Here is a 20,014-nt window from a genome sequence, read left to right on the forward strand (position 1 = left end):
AAAAAACTAAAACCATTAGCCGTCAGTTCTGAGCTCCACACACAGAGGAACTCACACTCTCAGCTAACAAACTCCTCTCCACTTTCTCTGCCCTCGCTGATGCAGAAGTATCTAAACACTTCAGTCATCCTACAACCTGCCCTCTAGACTTCATCCCCTCACGCCTCTTGTGAGCCATTTCTCCTTCACTTCTACCAGCACTCAACCACACACACAACTTCTTGTCAAAGCTCTTGGTATTTCTATGCTGGACTGCCATCATGTGCAATCAAGCCTCTACAAATGATCAGAACACAGTAGAACGACTTGTCTTCAACAAGTCCGAGAGAACCCACATCACACCTCTCTTTATCAATGGCCTTGTAATCAGATTCTCTGATTATTTAACAGATATATCTGAGAAAACCAAGAAGAATATACAGTTAAGATTTTTGAATGTGACACTTTAAATACAAATATGTTGCAGAAGATGGCAGGATTCATTAAAAAAAAATAGAACAATCCTCTCAAATTAGAGTCAGTCTATTATATAGAGCTTTTCTGGGCTTTTGTGGAATGTGGAAAAAACATTCACATATGCACTTATTATATGGCATTGTTTGTTAAGGAATAACTTCATAACAAAAAAAATGCATTAAAATAATGAAAACCTGAGCAAAAGCAAAAATCAATCATCATTCACATGTTTTAATGCAAAAATACAAGCCATTTGACAATACAGATTCACTTTGAATTTGAGACAGCAGCTGTTCATTTAGTTATTTTAATAGTTTAGTTTTAAAGGTAAACCCACTATAAAACCTGTTACACTCTGACCTGATAATATATTTGGACATATGAATATTAAAAGTAACATAAAATGGGTCCTTACAGAAGAAACAGTCATTTCCATTCTGGGAACTTTCTGAGCTCAACAAACAAAACAAAAAAAATGTATTTATTATTTATTCATTATTTGACATATCTCAATATCTAACTGTATGTCATGTTATTTCTCTTCACTATGCACACATGAAATAGCTTTTAGGAGTTTTTATTTTTTTTGCCAGCATTTCACTGAAAATTTTGTTTGTAAAATGTATCATTTACAGAGAGGAGCTGAAACTTCAGTTGGGTTAGGGTTAGGGTTAGGGTTAGGGTTAGGGTTAGGTTAGGGTTAGGGTTAGGGTTAGGACATCAGAACTTGATGCTGATGTCCTCAGTGTTGTTTGGCACAGCAAAGACATCTGAAGAGCTTCCTGTACTGCTGCCTGACCTGAACAAGAACGAGACGAGAGGAGCTGAGTGACTTCATGAGATCAATTTAACCTCTGAAACTCAAGAACCAGAATGGAGTTTGTTTGTAATAAACAGGTAAGACACAACTGTACTGCTACTGTCTCTGGGGGGTTAGTGGTTTATTTAAAGAATAGGGATGAAAACTGATCTGACCTCGTTATTGAGGACACAGTAGATCAGGAAGATGAAGGTTCCCTGCTGGGAGTTCAAGATCAGGAAGAGGGTCTCCAGCACCTTACTGCTATTAGTGAAAAAACCCAGGGGCAAAGCTCAACAGGGCCAAACTGAAGAACACCAGCCCCACAATCACACACACCAAATTCAACAGCTCCATCAGTGGGTTGCTCTGAGAAAACATGTCAGAGTCATGAGTGCCAAATCTGTGCTTTTCTGTGTTCACTGGAAATGTTCTGTACCTCTGGTGGATGGCTAGTTTGCATGATGAGAGCGAATGTGGACAGATGATCACAGGAACACACAGTGTAGCTGCTGTTGGTCTTTAAAACAGAACAACCTTCTACAATCCACTCGCTGATATTCCAGTACACACAGGACACAGAACCACTGGGATCAAACTCCTGGAAGAAGAAGAACTAAGAAGCAGGAAATATTAGAACATTAAACATGTTCAGATGTTTCCAGATCTTTTCATCAGTTCTCAGGTTTGACAAAAACACATTTCAGTCTCTCACTCTGATGTGTTTTAGGGTGAAGTTGACTGGTTTGGTGAGTTTAGTGTTGGTGGGTTTGGGAAGAGTATCTGAGATCACAGTGGACATCATGGTTTTAATCGTGTTGTTTGATGTGTTGAAGAAGTCTGGCTTCAGTAGATTCTCCATCGTGTTGTAGCTCATGAAAGCCACAGCAGCTGATCCTGAGTTACAGACCAACATGAGACAAAGGGTAGTGAAAGAAAATCACATCAGTTTACAAAGTAACTAATGTCATTCAGGCAAAAATAAAACATTGGGCATTCACAACGGCAAACTGAAGTTCTCAAAAAAATAAATGTTGTGTTTATTTTCATATGCACTCAAGACACATTCATGCTTCTCACACACCTGAAGGGCTACTGTTGGCAATTTCAAAAAGGTTAATCTCCATATCAGCCTTTTCCGTACTGACTGAAGGAATTTTTTTTTCCAGATGCCTTTGGTCCAAATGCAAGAACTCTCACTTCTCAGAGAAACAAACAAAAATGGGACATTTTTTAAATTCTCATTGCCACAGTTTTCCTGTAAATTGTATATGTATATGTTCCAAATTTTTAGGCAAGTCACATATTAGAAGGATTTTAGTGAAATAAAAATTAGGATTTTAGTTTATCAAAGAAAGTGTTTGTTTGTTTGTTTGTTTTTCTCAAATCTTTTTAGATAACTGGTATCAATCTCAGACATGTTTGTTTGCCAGGTCTTCTAAGGTAAATGGAAAACCAACAAGTTTTTTGCAAAAACTGAACAGAGATTATCAAGAGAGAGATAACAAAGCACATACCAGTTGCTTACTGCAAAATCAACACTAGTCAACAAAATCTAAGTATAGCGACCACTTACTGGTTTTTACTAAGTGAACACAAAAGTAACATTTCACATCAATGAAATATAAAACATGAAAATTACACAGAAAGTGCAATCTTTCTACAAAAAGTTGTGTTGCTGTAACTAGGGATGCCCCAATCCGATTTTTTTGTACCTCCAATCCGAGCCACTGAATATTGAGTATCTGCCGATACAGAGTCCCGATTCGATACTTGTATGTTTGATTAGTGTTGGAACTGAGCTTTGCAGGACAGTCGATTGCCAGGAACAGGATTGGGCACCCTTGATCTAAACTCTGCAGGGCTCCGGCCCTCCAGGAGCTGAGTTTGACAGCCTTTCATCACTCTCATCAAAGAAACTCAACACAACCCCATATGACACTGTCAACTAGGGGTGGAACGGTTCGGCAGAAAAAAATCAAACCGTACGGTTCTCCACACACGGTTCGGCACGCGCTAGGACCGCTGTTCAACTTAAATCTGACAACGCATCTGTAATATGGTTTGCTATAAATACCACGTAAAACAAACAGGGTTCGGCTAATGTATGTTTCTGTTGATGGATGCGCATTCTGGCTTCCCAATACATAACAACAACAGTGATGAAAAAAAAAACGTGGACAAACCATTCCCTCTTGTTTAATGTGAATGCCGTATGTTGGAATATGAGCATTTTTTCCGTCTCACTCAGGTGAGACCTGAACAGCACACGTTGATATCTGTGTTTAAACTAAACTCATTTAAGCTTTGCCAGTTTAAACAATTAAGAGCCAGAGAAGATTTGTGCATGCGCTCATTTGAAGCGTGCAAACCCACGCCTCAAAACGCACGCAAATATTAAGCTTTCTCTGAAGTATTGTGTTTAAATGGACAAATTCACACAAAAATGATGTCAAAATGCCCGTCTTGGTAAGTACACTATAGCAGACATAGCCGGCTGATCTGTATCAGGGCACTGGATCAGTGCATTCTCTTAAAGTGACAGCACTTTCTTAATATTAACCAAACAGCAACAACAAAGAAATCACTCACTGCTCTTGATTGAATAGCTTTTGTAATTTTAATAAAAATTCATCTTTAATATATACAGTCAAATATGCAATGCTGTTTTACATTGTATTACTTTATTCAATTTCTGTACCTAAAAACTAATGTTAGAAAATCACTGTTTATTTTATTTGTATACTCTGTTGTATTTATTTGTGCTGTTGCTTGTAGTTAGATAGATTATTCTTATTTTCTTTATTTTTATTTGACAGTATAGTTTTTGCCTAAACATAGTACATACCGAACCCGTGACTCTAAAACCGTGATACAAACCGAACCGTGAGTAAGTTGAACCGTTCCTACACAAATTAATTTTAGTAAAGCTTTCATTAGCCGGCTGTACATGCGATGTTATTCAGAGAAACCTTGCTGCGTGAGCTATAGTCCAACACAGCTTTTCTTAGTCTTTCACTGTATATTTTAAGACAAAATATACATTATATGTAATATACAGTTAGGTCCATATACAGTATATTTGGACACAAGCACAATTGTTATTATTTTTACTGCTGACCAAAATATATTCAAGTTAGACATCAACTTTTTAGTATTCCTCAATCCATTGCGGTTTCCATATGACACCAGTTTACTTTTATCTTCTTCTCTGACCAAATCTGAAACATTTACCTGGGTGTCATCAACAATCTTCAAATAGTTTTCTGCAACCTAATCAAATACCAAAAGAGATACTTCTGTACAATACAAATGATTTCTATAGAAAAAGAGTAACATCAAATACATGGGTCACGCTCAAAATACAACAACAAACCTGCCCCTTGACTTTATAATCATGGAAGATTTCAAATAGTAAAGAAACTCCTTGTAAAGGGCATTTTTTTTGTAACATAAGCGTTTATAAAATATGAAATAGTTTACAGTTTACTCTATACTGTTTTTTTTAATTACTTGAAAATATAATGTGCCTGAAAACCCCCTTATTTATTGATAATGATGATGGTTATTATTGTTATTATTATTATTACCATTACCAGGATTAACCATTAGTGCAAGGTCTAATAATTGTGGTCTGAAAAATCTAAATAAGCAATAATATAATTTTTTTAGGAGGAATGACTTTAGGAAAAATGCCCCTCAGTTTTTTTTATCACTGCTAACATTAATCTTAAAAACACATTAAAAACTTGTCTTTTGGTAAAAATAACAAAAAATGCAGAAAAGTATTTACAAGGTCAAAATTAAGGGTAAGAAGAGGCTGTTTAAATGTGCATATGGGGATTTTCCAACATGTTGAAAATGTAGATTACATGTTTGTTTGTTTTTTATGTAAATAAGTTGTGTCATCAGTGTTACTGTTTGTGTCAAATATTTTCATTTAAAAATGATTTGAAGTTATAACTCAAGTATTTTGAGACAATGTATTTAAAAAATCTTAATTTGTTAAATAGAATATAAAAGACAAAACATAAAAAACATCAACTTTTATGAGAGAAAAATGCACTGAATTCACACTGGGAAAAGAAAAAAATTAAACTTTTTTTTTGGGAGAATGAGAATGAGAATGACCCATATTGGCCAAGGGCTGGAAACATGACTTACTTCCTTAGACATCAGACCTGTCATATTTGCGATCTGGTCAACAAAATTCACTGTTTTCTGCAGTTGTCTGCAGCTACAGAAAAAAAGTAAATAAATAAATAAAATGAATTAAAGAGATGAAAGAAAAATCATTAGTTTTTAATAATGATTGTATTACATTTATAGAGTAACAACCATCTTTTAGAAACTCTTTCCCACATACCCCTTGCATGCTGTCTTGAGTCTTCATCATATCTAGAAGGAAAGAAATGAATAAATCATGAGGATGCATGTGAATAAAGATGGTATATGAAACACAAGGGCAGCTGATGGGGACAGTACACACAGTTCAGGCAGCGGCAAGTATCTGCATTTCAACTACAGAGTTCTGAAGAAGCTTCGTAGCTGCAGTCGCTGCTGCAGTTGTAGGATCCGATCATGCAGGAGCAGCCGGGACTCTGAGGGGCGCAGGAATAGGCCTTGCAGGAGACTTTTTGTCCATGACAGTCCACTTAACTGTTCGAATTTGTGCAGTTGCGTGTGTTCACCGAAGGAGGGCAGTACCAGTGTCCTTGAGATTTGGTGATCGCTGCATTACTTATGATTATCATCAGCTACAACGCTAGAGAGATAAATCCATCTGTTACTGTATAATCACTTCTACATCACTGTATGTCCTTGATCATTAGAGAATTACTACATACTGTAAAAAAAAAATGTATCCGTAGTTTTTAGAAAATCATTTTGGCAGCTGTGGTTGCCAAAATAATTTTGTAAAAACATAAATAAAAGAATACAGAAAAACTGTAAACACATTAACAGAACTTTAAAAACTGTAAACACATTTACAGAACTTTAAAAACTGTAAACTTTACAGTATAAAACTGTAATTTACAAACAAGAAAATCTGAATAAATCTGAAACCAGATCAAAGTTCATCACAAGTAGCTGTTCCACAAGCTGAAGTATATACTAATATACAGAAAGTGCACAGAGTAATTCACGCAAACACAAAAATTATACATTGAGTATTTTAACAGTATTTTACTGTAAAATTACTGGTTTTTATAGTTTTTCCCTGTATATAGTACAGGAACTTACTGTCTATTAACAGTTCTTTTCCATAGTATTTTTACAATATTTGTATACAGTACCATACAATATTTATACAGTGCAGTAAAATTAACTACTGGAAAGTGTGTGGAGAACAACAACAACAAAAAAGCTGATCCTTACTTTAAATCCATGCAAAAGTTAATTTCTACAAACCCGATTCCAAAAAAGTTGGGACACTGTACAAATTGTGAATAAAAACAGAATGCAATGATGTGGAAGTTTGTTAACCTCATTGAGGAACTCAGTGCGAGGGTTAATTAGGTGATTGATGGTTGTTCAGATCTAAGCAATGCGCATATTGCTGTAAACTTGGGATTTCACATTTTCATTCTAATGAGCCAATATTTGGCATGACATTTCAAAATGTCTCACTTTCAACATTTGATATGTTATTTATATTCTTTTGTGAATAAAATATAAGTTTATGAGATTTGTAAATTATTCCATTCCTTTTTTACTCACAATTTGTACAGTGTCCCAACTTTTTTGGAATTGGGTTTGTACAATAACTATAACATCATTCTCTTCTTTTTTTTAATGTGTTTTATTCGGACAGGTCAGACATGAAGGGAGAGAGATAGACAGGATTGGGAAAAGACCACAATAGGGGACTCCAATTCGAGTCGCTCAAAGTGCAACAAGGCTATCGGTTTATATGAATTTTGCTAATTTTTTTGCATGTTCCCAAAAGCCCTCATCAGGCAGACATTCGTAAATGAACATTTGTGTTTAGGATTAGTAACATGAGCTATGAGAGATTACTTACTTGCCAAATGAAGGATTATGTTCATTTTGCTTTGCATTGATGATCCTCTAAAAAGAAACCAGTGTCCACTGTCCAATACTGTATAGCAAACTAACTACCAGCTGTTTAGTAAGCTAAACAATTCTACAAAATCCTAGGAAGATGCATTAGAATTTTGTCCTCTAGGAAATACAAGCTTCACATAAACAAAACAGTGGATTTTTACCACTGTGCTTCTGTCAAACTTCATTTACATAATTTCAGGAACACGCCAAGCCTCTTTCAAACATCCTTTACAAGCCAATAAATGGTTGTGTTGTTTGACAGCAGGTTGGCAATGCATTAACAAAGAAACATGTCTTCTGTACAACTGGAGTAACACCTCACTCATTTAAATAAAATGAAAACAAGAACTGGTGATTTAAACAGACATTTGCTGTTTTGAGTGTATTTTGAGAAAGACTGACTGACCCCTCTGAGTGCAGTTTCAGTGATCGAATCACAGTGCATCTTGTGGTAAAGGACTATTTGATTTTGAACCGATCACAGAAATGTCATGCTAGGGGCCTGTGAGTTTTTCACCAATGTACTGACACACCATGCCATGCTGTGACTGATGTGAGAAGCATTACAGGCTAACTAACGCTCACACGAAAGCCGTTTAATAAGAGCTTTGCTTTCAGACTCATCTAGCTCAGATGTGGTCCACAACAACTGACAACCACCACGAACTGATCTCAGATCTGTGTGAGAAAGCTAACAATGCCAACACACTGCTGGAACAAAGCAGAAGATGTGGTCATTAGGTTTATCGGTCTGTGTATGAAAATGCTCGAGGGCTTTAACCACACACACACACACACATATGCATGTTTAAGTTTCTAAGAATGACACACAGCTCACGTCATTACAGGGTCAACCACGTGACCCTAAATGTCATGTGACTTATGGCTATAGAGCTGCAAAAAAAAATGGCAACACTGACTGGCTGATGGCGCAGCAAATACTAGGAAGCACAAACACAGACCTCAGATCTCTGTGAAAAGGCTTGTCTACATGCATCATCTGTTAAAGGAAGTAGATGCTGTGCAAGTACATTTATGGGTGTTTTGCTATAGTTTAAAAATATTGAGTTCCTCAATATGACAAAGGCTTTGCACACCAGTAGAGCCATCAAGGCAGCGTAAGAGTATAGTACTGACTTAAACTAGGAAGTACTTATATAAAGTGGTCTACAGTGGAATATAACAAGTTTTACACACAATAATGAAGCTCCTCTATGTTTTGGGGATCTGGATTTGTCTGTCAGGTGAGTTCGCTCCACATTTACGTTGCTGTTTTGTATTCAGGATGACTGTGTTTGTTCCTCTACTTAAAATATCAGTCACTAGATTGATACCCTTGTTATGCCTCATATCTGTGTTCAAGTAAAGAAGTCAATAAACAACCAGTTTCCTCTTCATGACATGTACATGTGCCAAATGCATCATGAGATGAAGCGTATAATTCTGAACATGCAAACAGAGGGAACAAAAGTCATGTTGATACAACCTAAATCAGAGTTACTTTAAACAGCTACTGCTGTAATCTGTAAACATCTAACTGTCTCTGCACAGTGTGAGTGAAACATTGTGTGTTTTGGAGAATTACATATTTACAATAACAATCAAAGGTCATAGTTTGTCACAGCACAACATTACTAAGCAAATTTATGGTGCCATATCTCTTTAGTCCATGAAGAGTAAGTGTGTAATTGGAGTATAACATGGTACAGCCAGTCTCAGCAAATCTGATTTATGCTCATATTTCAATTTCACTGTTGAACTCAAACTTTAATAATTGGTGCTATTCAATGTACAGTATGCTGTCCTCACTATTCCATGTATGCAAAACTAGACAGTCAACAAGCAGACAAAAGCTGATGTACTGAAAGCCATGAAATTGACAGTAACAACTATAAAATTGAGAGAACAATATCCCAGCAGACTGTTAGATTAGCACACATATGCCACCATGTTATGTATAACTACACACTGATGTAAATAATATCTACTGATCAAAATCGTTCAATATTATTAAAACACCAGATATAAAATAGAAACGTCTGTTACGTACATTATGTTGTTTATTACATTCAGCAGAAATTGGGATTTCAGTTACAGATGGAGCTGATATACATGGATACAGTGGAAAAGGTGTCACAATTACATGTTCCCACGGCTTGGCTTCAACCAATATAAAGTATTTCTGCAGAGAACCATGTGAAGACAAAGATGTTTTAGTGAAATCTGACCAGTCACCTAGAGGAAGATACACACTGAAGGATCATGGAGCTGGAACCTTCACTGTGAGCATCACTGATCTACAGGAGTCAGACTCTGGGATTTACTGGTGTGCAGTGGACAGATCTGTTAAAGACACATATAAGGAAGTCAAACTGACAGTATCTAAAGGTAAGAATGATGCACAGGATTTGGTGTAGATTTAAGGAAGTGTAAAATACTCATCTACATGTTAATAATAACTATTATAGCCTTGGACACAAACAGACCCACAACTCCTAAACCAGCAGCAAGTTCTCAATCCTCCATGACACAAAGTTCATTCTCCACATCTTCAGCATCTGCTGACACCACAACCTCATCTTCAACAGGTACTGAACTAATCAGAATATTATTGTATTTATCTATGTATCAAATTATGGGATGATGTTGTCTCTCTTGTACATTTAAAGGATTTAAAGGTCCTGTTGTTTCATCCAAACCAGCATCTAATGAGAGCGGTGCACAATATTCACTCTCCTCAGGTATTCAGTTCATGATTATTTCTCTGTTCACCACAAAACAAAATTAACAAACACCAGCTGCCATGTCTTTGCGTGTAAACATACATTTTTTTTTTTTAAACCAGTGTCAAGCAAAATCATGACAGACCTGTGAGGTCCGCATTAACTTTTTTTTCTACACTGCATTCATTAAGGATGCTATCACTCTGTTTATTTAAGGAACTATTGAGATATTACTGCAACGTCAATGTGAGTGTTTCGGCAATCGCATGACTAATATCATAGAAAGTCTGTCACGTTTCCCCGTCTCTGCATTTTTAGGTCCTCTGATGATCACAGCCATCGGTCTGACTGTGATGGTGATTATATTTGGAGCGGTTCTCTGTTTATGGAATAAGCAAAGGAAAAACTCACCAAGTTCCAATGGTAAGGGCAAATAGTATATTTAAAAAAAAATGCAATACAGTACATCTAATAAAGTGTTTCCCTATTTCCAATTTAAGTTGATGCTGAAATCCAAGGCACCACACATTCAACAGAGGTAAGAAACACAGAACACTTCTTACATATTTTAAAAGTATATGAATTTACAATAGTGGGGGGTTTTTTGGCTTATTTGATTCTTTCAAAAGTGTACAGTGATAAAAAAAAAAAAGTTCACATCTTAAATTATACTGCGTTTCATTCAAAAACTGATGTGGGACATCTCCAAACTCTGAAGGTCGACTGTAGATGATATACAACATAAAAGTGGGGTCATATTTACTGCTGCTGCTCTGCGGAATTTCATAGGCGAAATACAATCATTTCAATAGGAATTTGTGAGATCAGGAGTTTTGCTTAGGGCGGGAAAGTTCCCCACACAGATTTCGCTCATGTTCAAGGTGAAATCGCCACACTGACCAACAAAACGCTGCTTGGTTTGAAAGTGACTTTTGTGAGCAGTGCTTCATACAGCACTGTGTTATTGACAATGGACCTTTTCTGCCATGTGAAATTTCACCAAAATATCGCTAATATGACCATATATAACTTGAGAACACAAAATGCCAACACTTTGTACTTTACTGTCAACAAAGTCTTCTAGCTAACATATAGTTAACAAAAAGTGAATTTATTAATTCATTGTCCCAGTACAGTTGTAATTTTGTAATACAAATGTAATTAGTTCCTTTATTCATTTTATAATATTTTATTACTGAATCCACAGACTGCAGGTGATTATGAGGCGATCACGGAGACCCAACAGCGGACTGAAGCACACACAGGCATCACCATTTATTCTACTGTCAATAAAAGTACAGAAGCCAATCAGATCCAAGATCCTCCACTATACTCCACCCTCTCCGTGTGACTGGAGCCCAGCTGCACCAAATGAGCTCCAAAACCCAATGCTGATATATCAGCTACATATGCAGCATTAGGATACATGCTAAAGGTTGTGGACATTTATTGGGTTAGAAGACCTGGGTGTCTGACCTGAATCTATGCATTTATGCATCAAGACACCTGAACCTGACTTGCTTCAGTCAATGTTGTGGACTGTGTGTTTAGTGTAAGTAGTTAAGGTCTCTTGAATGTTGTTTTGTCCGAGTGTAAATAAATACATTCTGGTTTGTCAGATTGTTTAATGTGTCAGGCTCTTATTACAGCAGTAAGTCTTTTACTTAGAATGTACTCATTGCATGAGTACTGATCTCAGATCTGTGTGAAGTGGTTAGCAAGCAAGCATACAGATTAAGTGCTAAAGAGGAAGTCATCACTAAACTAAAGATGGGTGGGATTAGTTTGATGCCACTATTGTACACGTTTAGCAACTCCAACTTCCTTTGTTAAAACAAGTCTTGCATTTTTAACAAAAAGTATTTGACCAATAACGAATACAGAATCAGCTGAACTTCAAAGTATTAAATGGACTGGAGACTCGAAAGAGTATTGATGAAAATGAAGACCTTCCATGTTCTGTGGATCTGGATCTTTCTGTCAGGTCAGTTTTTGTTAAAAGCTTTGACTTGTTTTTACAGAGTGATCAAACCAGTACACTTACATGCACAGTTCTAGGTTTAAAGGGGTCACATGATGCGATTTCAATTTTTCCTTTCTCTTTGGAGTGTTACAAGCTCTTGGTGCATAAAGAAGATCTGTAAAGTTGCAAAGACTAAAGTCTCAAATCCAAAGAGATATTCTTTATAAAAGTTAAGTGTAGAGTAGCGCTTGTTGTTTGTCATTTCTCTGATCACAAATGCAGACATGGTTTTATGTTTGCGCGACACGGCGCGATACGCAACGCAATGCATGAAAAGACAGTATAAGTCATTATAATCCGTAATTATGTCCCCACTGGATGCAACGAATGCCTCGTTTATAATGGGTTTGAATGTTTTTGTCTCGTCGCTCCGGCCGGACAGGGCATCATCACAATGTGGTAAGGGGCGTAACATTTCCGTCACACGCTTGAGGTATTCGGCCAATCACAACGCACTGGATAGCTGGCCAATCACAGCACACCTCGCTTTTCAGACCAATGAGCTTTGTAAAAATCGACATGTTTCAGAAAGGCGGGGCATAGAGGAGAAACAATAGTGTACAGTGTGTGGAAAATAATGTGTTTTTTTAACCTTAAACCGCATAAACACATTGCATTACACCAAATACACAACATAATGTTCTTTATAGCAACATCATATGACCCCTTTAAACACTATTTGCAAATCACCTTTGTCTTTTGACATTTACATGACATTTTAAAAGATAGATTATTTCTTTAGTTCAACTGAAACTTTTAAAGTGCATGTAGAAGATCTTGTGTTGTTATATCTATATGAATGCTCAACTTAAAATACTGATCTGCTAGCAGCTTTTCGGCACAAATTCTGAACTTTATCACTAATATCAACCACAAAACTGATCTTTGTGTACAAGGGAAATGGCTATACATGCAACGAGTGTAGAAAAAGAGGAAGTGGCCATTAGATGCTTATAATGTTGTTGAGTGGTCAAAGAGTCTCTAATGTGCCCAGGATTCAAATAAAAAAATTAAAAAATAATAAATAAAAACATTAGTATGTGCTTGGCTTCATTTGTTGGATTTAAATCATTTTTACAATTCACCCTTAAGCTAGAGTATTTTTCTCAACTCAGTGCAAGTAAATCATTGTGTACAACTGAGGTGAAATATGGCACACATTGAAAAGCTCCACTACAAGAAGAGGGTTTTTAAGAATTACTCATTTTTAAATAAATGACAATAACAGAGGTCAGAAGTAACATTACCTAGAAACTGTATTGCCCCATATCTCATTTGTCTGCGAAGAGACCAGGAAGTCACATGGTAACATGGCGCAGCTGGTCACATCAATATTTTATAGATTTCACTGCATACATTTTGAATGAACGCAAACTTTCAGTTGCTTGCATATAAAAACACTGATAGACATTTCTCTGCTTAATAAAGGCACTATGTATGCTGTCCTCACTGTCTGTGCAAAACTAGAATTTATGAGTATGCAAAATAAACTACTGTACCAAAAAACAAGAAATGCGACAGCGTGACATGTGGACTAAATTGATTATGCAGATTATAAAAATAAGTTGATTTGCGTGCATTGCGTTGACGTATATCACTGTTTACATTAATCCTTAATCCTCTGACATGTTTCACACAAAAACAAGACTCACTAGAACATATGCTAATGGCTTGTATGCAGATGAGTTTTGTTTTTACGAGTGTGACCACTGCATTCTATAAACCTCCACAAGTGCACATTTTCAAGACTTGCATCAAAGACTATAGAATACCCAAGACATGTCACTCATATCCACCTTATTTTTCACCGTGGAAGTAAGCCGTTTTCTATCAATGTGCAAGACATCCGGTTCATTAGCCGCTGTAGGGAAATAACAAGAAGAATAACAAAGTGAAGTAAACGGTAAAATGGTTGCACTACAAACCAGTGTGTTGACAATTAAGATAATACATTAAAATAATACGGCAAACACACCAGTTTGAAATATCAAGCCGCAAAACGAGCTGTTTTTTACAGCTAAAAATACCTGGAAGCAGATGACACCGGAAGCCAGACACATAAAATTTACAAATGGACACACCCACTCTTACGGGAAAAATAAAGGTGGATACTTGTGAATGGGGAAAAACGAAAAACACATAATATGGCCGCTCTATCACAGGAAGCCTGTTGTCGGATTTATTAGGTGATTTCAAATGAAAATTTAACCGTATAAGCTTGGCAAACAGTTTTGGAGAATTTGATGTTTCATCATTCAAAGAGATATGAGCTGCACTTGCATGCCTGATAAGTGTTTCAACAATGTATTTTTTTATTGCATGAGAACATGATGAGTATTGTGAGAGCGGACATAGCAACAGTAACTAAGGAGGGTGGGTTTTTGCGAAGGGTCAGTTACATTGAGTCTAATGGTGCTTTTCCACTGCATGGTAGGGCAAGGTACTGTTCAGTACGGTTCACTTTTGGGGGGTTTTCCACTTGGTACAGTACCTGGTATGATGAGTATTGTGAGAGCGGACATAGCAACAGTAACTAAGGAGGGTGGGTTTTTGCGAAGGGTCAGTTACATTGAGTCTAATGGTGCTTTTCCACTGCATGGTAGGGCAAGGTACTGTTCAGTACGGTTCACTTTTGGGGGGTTTTCCACTTGGTACAGTACCTGGTACTTTTTTCAGTACCACCTCAGTTGAGGTTTCAAGTGAACCGTACCATTACCAAAACGTGACGTGTAAACTCTGCTGATCACTGATTGGCCAAAAAGAATTGTCACAACCTGCGTCATTGAACTTGCGACATGAGACACAACACATCCGCTAGATTTAAATCAGCACAGCCAGCGAAGGATCAAACACAACTGTTTTGAACAAGCACACCGTTTTTTAACCACCAAAAAATGGCTGTTTCATGGTCTGTTGTGAAAGTACAGACGTTCCTCTCGTTGATAGCAGAGGAGCGGATCCAGCGAGAGCTTGATGGAGCGACGCGGAAGTAGCGGACGTAGTGGAAAAGCACCATAAGTAGAAGCCCTGCCCCACCACATTATTTGCTAATGGGGAGAGCCATTTTGGTTTCTCCGTGAGATTAAAGAGATGAGCAGCAGCATAATTCTGAGCAAGAAAATAAAAAGGATAAAATACTTGTGACCAGGGACCACAAAATCAATCATAATTGTCAATTTTTTTAATCAAGCTTTCCATTGATGCATGGTTTGCTAGGATAGGACAATATTTTGCCGAGATATTACTATTTGAAAATCTGGAATCTGAGGGTGCAAAAAAAATCTAAATATTGAGAAAATCGCCTTTAAAGCTGTCCAAATGAAGTTCTTAGCAGTGCATATTACTAATCAAAAATTAAGTTTTTATATATTTATGGTAGGAAATTTACTAAATATCTTCATGGAACATGATCTTTACTTAATATCCTAATGATTTTTGGAATAAAAGAAAAATCGATAATTTTGATTCATACACAGTGTATTGATGGCTTTTGCTGCAAATGTGCGACTTAAGTTTTGTGGTCCAGGGTCACATATGTGTTATTTTACATACATAATTGTCTATATTATATATTGTGTTTTTGCTTTTTTGTACATTGCCTATTTTGTATATTTTTATATTATTCTTTGTATCATCTGTGTCCTGTCTTGTCACTGTCATTCTGTTGCACTGTGGAGCTTCTTTCACTAAAACAAATTCCTCGTACGTGTAAACATACCTGGCTATAAAGCTCATTCTGATTCTGATTTCTTTGGATTTTGGTCAGTACACGATTTGCAATGTGTAGAAATGGCTGTATATGCAATTAGATGTGTGCTGATGTATTTGAGTAAGAGAAAATGCAAACGTTGTTTTATGACAAGTTAAAAGATGTCTGTTGGTTGATCAATTACATGTTTATGAGTTTGAAATGTTCATATTGTGCGATAACGACGATGGGTAACTTGTTTAATTAGCGTAATGTCACCTGAGTGTCCAATTACAGTGGAAATGTCACTGTTTACAGGCTGACAAATGCTATTTGTTCAGTTATTGAACTAGAAAGGGTGAATCTGATTATGTTTGTGAACTTATTATTGACTGTATATATGCAAGTCAGGGTTTTTTCCCATGCTGGAACACCGTTCATTTCAATTAGATGATGATGCAAGATGGCGAGCCAACCCACTCGAGACGAATGCTGACTGAGGTGAAACAGTCCCAAATATGGCCTAAATGGCACACTTCATGTGCACTTTCAGTCTTGAGGACTCAAGTGTGACTTAAAAATCGTCATCCGAGGGTGTACGCAAGGCTCTTTGCAGACATCCGCGTGCCTCCCATTTTTTGTGATCGCGCGTCAGTAGGCTACAAAAGCACCAACTGCACATGCACTGGAAAAACACACCACTTTCTTGCCTTTTCTTCTTTTTCTGTGAATTAGCTTAGTACAGCAGACAAAGCAGCACTTCCTCCTGCATGGACATCCGCATGTTTGTTTACTGTTCAGGCCGATGTGTGGAATATGTTCGCCACGCGAACCACCACAGCATACACTTTCAGCAGTGTAAATACAAGTAGTCCGCATCAGTGCTGTCCGCAGCTGTTCATGTATGCGTCCGAACTGAAGTATAACAGAGGCTTTACAATGGCTGCTGCGTGCACGTCTGTTAAGTCCACGAGACCATAGGGCTCTTTGGTCATTTTTGAGCGAGATGCTAACGGTCTAATCAGATTCAATGATCTATGCTAAGCTACAGCTAAAAGTGCTACCACCAGACCCGGAGATCAGCTGAATGGATTCGAAAACGGTAAAACTCAACTGTTTAACTCTAGGGGAGTTGGAAAATGAGCCTATTTTCAAAAATAGTGGAGTGTTCCTTTAACAAACGTTGGTTTTCACGAGACTCACCGGCACATGCGCAAAGCCGACCTCATACGTCATCCGCCCGGAGCTGCTTCCATGTACAACTGTTGGCGCAAGCTACATTAAAGTGATTATTACTTCTATTATTATTATTATTATTTTGAATATGGATATTTTTCTTACAAAAACACATCGATTCGCTACAGGAGGCCTTTGTTCATACAGGAGGCCTTTTGAGGATATTTGTGTAAATATCATGTTGAAATATTAGTGGCAGAAGTGATGGTCATTGTTTATTGGTAGGTTAACTAAGGTTATTGGTAAGGATTTTAAGTCTAATAGGAAAATAATAGGCCTAAATAGATTCAATGTAAAAAAAATAATTGATTAATCTAAAAAATAATCGATAGACTGAACAATCATCAAAGTAATCATTTGTTACAGCCCTAGACAGTAGCAACTATAATACTGACAGAAAACTACCCCGACAGATTGTGTCAGATAACTTGCTATCAGTTGGTTCATGGCACATACTTGTGTATTATATACATTTTTATTGCATTGAACAGGAATTTCGGTTACAGATGGAGCTGATATACATGGATACAGTGGAAAAGGTGTCACAATTACATGTTCCCACGGCTTGGCTTCAACCAATATAAAGTATTTCTGCAGAGAACCATGTGAAGACAGAGATGTTTTAGTGAAATCTGACCAGTCACCTAGAGGAAGATACACACTGAAGGATCATGGAGCTGGAACCTTCACTGTGAGCATCACTGATCTACAGGAGTCAGACTCTGGGATTTACTGGTGTGCAGTGAACAGATCTGTTAAAGACACATATAAGGAAGTCAAACTGACAGTATCTAAAGGTAAGAATGATGCACAGGATTTGGTGTAGATTTAAGGAAGTGTAAAATACTCATCTACATGTTAATAATAACTATTATAGCCTTGGACACAAACAGACCCACAACTCCTAAACCAGCAGCAAGTTCTCAATCCTCCATGACACAAAGTTCATTCTCCACATCTTCAGCATCTGCTGACACCACAACCTCATCTTCAACAGGTACTGAACTAATCAGAATATTATTGTATTTATCTATGTATCAAATTATGGGATGATGTTGTCTCTCTTGTACATTTAAAGGATTTAAAGGTCCTGTTGTTTCATCCAAACCAGCATCTAATGAGAGCGGTGCACAATATTCACTCTCCTCAGGTAAGGATTATTAATCCACACACTATAAAATGAAATGAACTTACATTAGTTGCCACATCTTTGCATGTAATGTGAGATCTGCCAGAAACATTTCATGATCAAGCCACCTTCCTTGAAGTGCAAGCCCCCATAACTTAGTTTCTACACCAGGTTCACCCTGGTGAGATATTACCGCAATGTCAGTGTGACTATTTCATCAATCACATGACTAACATCACAGTCTGTCACGTTTCCCCTGTCTATGTATGTTTTAGTTCCTCTGATGATCACAGCCATTGGTCTGACTGTGATGGTGATTATATTTGGAGCGGTTCTCTGTTTAAGTACCACCTCAGTTGAGGTTTCAAGTGAACCGTACCATTACCAAAACGTGACGTGTAAACTCTGCTGATCACTGATTGGCCAAAAAGAATTGTCACAACCTGCGTCATTGAACTTGCGACATGAGACACAACACATCCGCTAGATTTAAATCAGCACAGTACCACCTCAGTTGAGGTTTCAAGTGAACCGTACCATTACCAAAACGTGACGTGTAAACTCTGCTGATCACTGATTGGCCAAAAAGAATTGTCACAACCTGCGTCATTGAACTTGCGACATGAGACACAACACATCCGCTAGATTTAAATCAGCACAGCCAGCGAAGGATCAAACACAACTGTTTTGAACAAGCACACCGTTTTTTAACCACCAAAAAATGGCTGTTTCATGGTCTGTTGTGAAAGTACAGACGTTCCTCTCGTTGATAGCAGAGGAGCGGATCCAGCGAGAGCTTGATGGAGCGACGCGGAAGTAGCGGACGTAGTGGAAAAGCACCATAAGTAGAAGCCCTGCCCCACCACATTATTTGCTAATGGGGAGAGCCATTTTGGTTTCTCCGTGAGATTAAAGAGATGAGCAGCAGCATAATTCTGAGCAAGAAAATAAAAAGGATAAAATACTTGTGACCAGGGACCACAAAATCAATCATAATTGTCAATTTTTTTAATCAAGCTTTCCATTGATGCATGGTTTGCTAGGATAGGACAATATTTTGCCGAGATATTACTATTTGAAAATCTGGAATCTGAGGGTGCAAAAAAAATCTAAATATTGAGAAAATCGCCTTTAAAGCTGTCCAAATGAAGTTCTTAGCAGTGCATATTACTAATCAAAAATTAAGTTTTTATATATTTATGGTAGGAAATTTACTAAATATCTTCATGGAACATGATCTTTACTTAATATCCTAATGATTTTTGGAATAAAAGAAAAATCGATAATTTTGATTCATACACAGTGTATTGATGGCTTTTGCTGCAAATGTGCGACTTAAGTTTTGTGGTCCAGGGTCACATATGTGTTATTTTACATACATAATTGTCTATATTATATATTGTGTTTTTGCTTTTTTGTACATTGCCTATTTTGTATATTTTTATATTATTCTTTGTATCATCTGTGTCCTGTCTTGTCACTGTCATTCTGTTGCACTGTGGAGCTTCTTTCACTAAAACAAATTCCTCGTACGTGTAAACATACCTGGCTATAAAGCTCATTCTGATTCTGATTTCTTTGGATTTTGGTCAGTACACGATTTGCAATGTGTAGAAATGGCTGTATATGCAATTAGATGTGTGCTGATGTATTTGAGTAAGAGAAAATGCAAACGTTGTTTTATGACAAGTTAAAAGATGTCTGTTGGTTGATCAATTACATGTTTATGAGTTTGAAATGTTCATATTGTGCGATAACGACGATGGGTAACTTGTTTAATTAGCGTAATGTCACCTGAGTGTCCAATTACAGTGGAAATGTCACTGTTTACAGGCTGACAAATGCTATTTGTTCAGTTATTGAACTAGAAAGGGTGAATCTGATTATGTTT

The 20,014-nt window shown here is 37.0% G+C and overlaps 2 protein-coding genes and 2 long non-coding RNA genes across 5 annotated transcripts; 2 read left to right on the forward strand and 2 right to left on the reverse strand.

Annotated features, from left to right (window-relative positions):
* Window positions 1-1,176: 1,176 nt before the first annotated feature.
* LOC107572791 (adhesion G protein-coupled receptor E3-like) lies at window positions 1,177-2,404 on the reverse strand. Its single transcript, XM_016259229.1, has 5 exons — window positions 2,340-2,404; window positions 1,971-2,152; window positions 1,695-1,856; window positions 1,536-1,624; window positions 1,177-1,255 (listed from the first exon to the last, which is right to left on the reverse strand). Exons 1-5 carry the CDS (start codon window positions 2,380-2,382, stop codon window positions 1,177-1,179), a joined length of 555 nt encoding a protein of 184 aa, XP_016114715.1. The 5' UTR covers window positions 2,383-2,404.
* Window positions 2,405-8,424: 6,020 nt separating this feature from the next.
* On the forward strand, window positions 8,425-11,628 carry LOC107572794 (CMRF35-like molecule 6). 2 transcript variants are annotated; one of them, XM_016259233.1, is made up of 7 exons: window positions 8,425-8,568; window positions 9,416-9,712; window positions 9,793-9,912; window positions 9,994-10,065; window positions 10,366-10,470; window positions 10,548-10,585; window positions 11,255-11,628. In XM_016259233.1, the coding sequence occupies exons 1-7, from the start codon at window positions 8,526-8,528 to the stop codon at window positions 11,396-11,398; spliced, it is 819 nt and encodes a 272-aa protein (XP_016114719.1). In that variant the 5' UTR covers window positions 8,425-8,525; the 3' UTR covers window positions 11,399-11,628. The 2 variants fall into 2 exon arrangements, with proteins under 2 accessions (XP_016114719.1, XP_016114720.1); XM_016259234.1 differs by having other exon boundaries at window positions 9,422-9,712.
* Window positions 11,629-14,472: 2,844 nt separating this feature from the next.
* On the reverse strand, window positions 14,473-18,536 carry LOC107572795 (uncharacterized). Its single transcript, XR_001607401.1, has 3 exons — window positions 18,475-18,536; window positions 14,731-14,752; window positions 14,473-14,561 (listed from the first exon to the last, which is right to left on the reverse strand). It is a non-coding gene; the product is annotated as an uncharacterized lncRNA (long non-coding RNA).
* LOC107572796 (uncharacterized) lies at window positions 17,742-18,145 on the forward strand. The gene is made up of 3 exons (XR_001607402.1): window positions 17,742-17,791; window positions 17,872-17,991; window positions 18,073-18,145. It is a non-coding gene; the product is annotated as an uncharacterized lncRNA (long non-coding RNA).
* Window positions 18,537-20,014: the final 1,478 nt, after the last annotated feature.

The sequence above is a fragment of the Sinocyclocheilus grahami genome, unplaced genomic scaffold, assembly GCF_001515645.1.
Source record: "Sinocyclocheilus grahami isolate Dianchi unplaced genomic scaffold, SAMN03320097.WGS_v1.1 scaffold1813.1, whole genome shotgun sequence".
In the NCBI taxonomy this organism is placed as follows: Eukaryota; Metazoa; Chordata; class Actinopteri; order Cypriniformes; family Cyprinidae; genus Sinocyclocheilus; species Sinocyclocheilus grahami.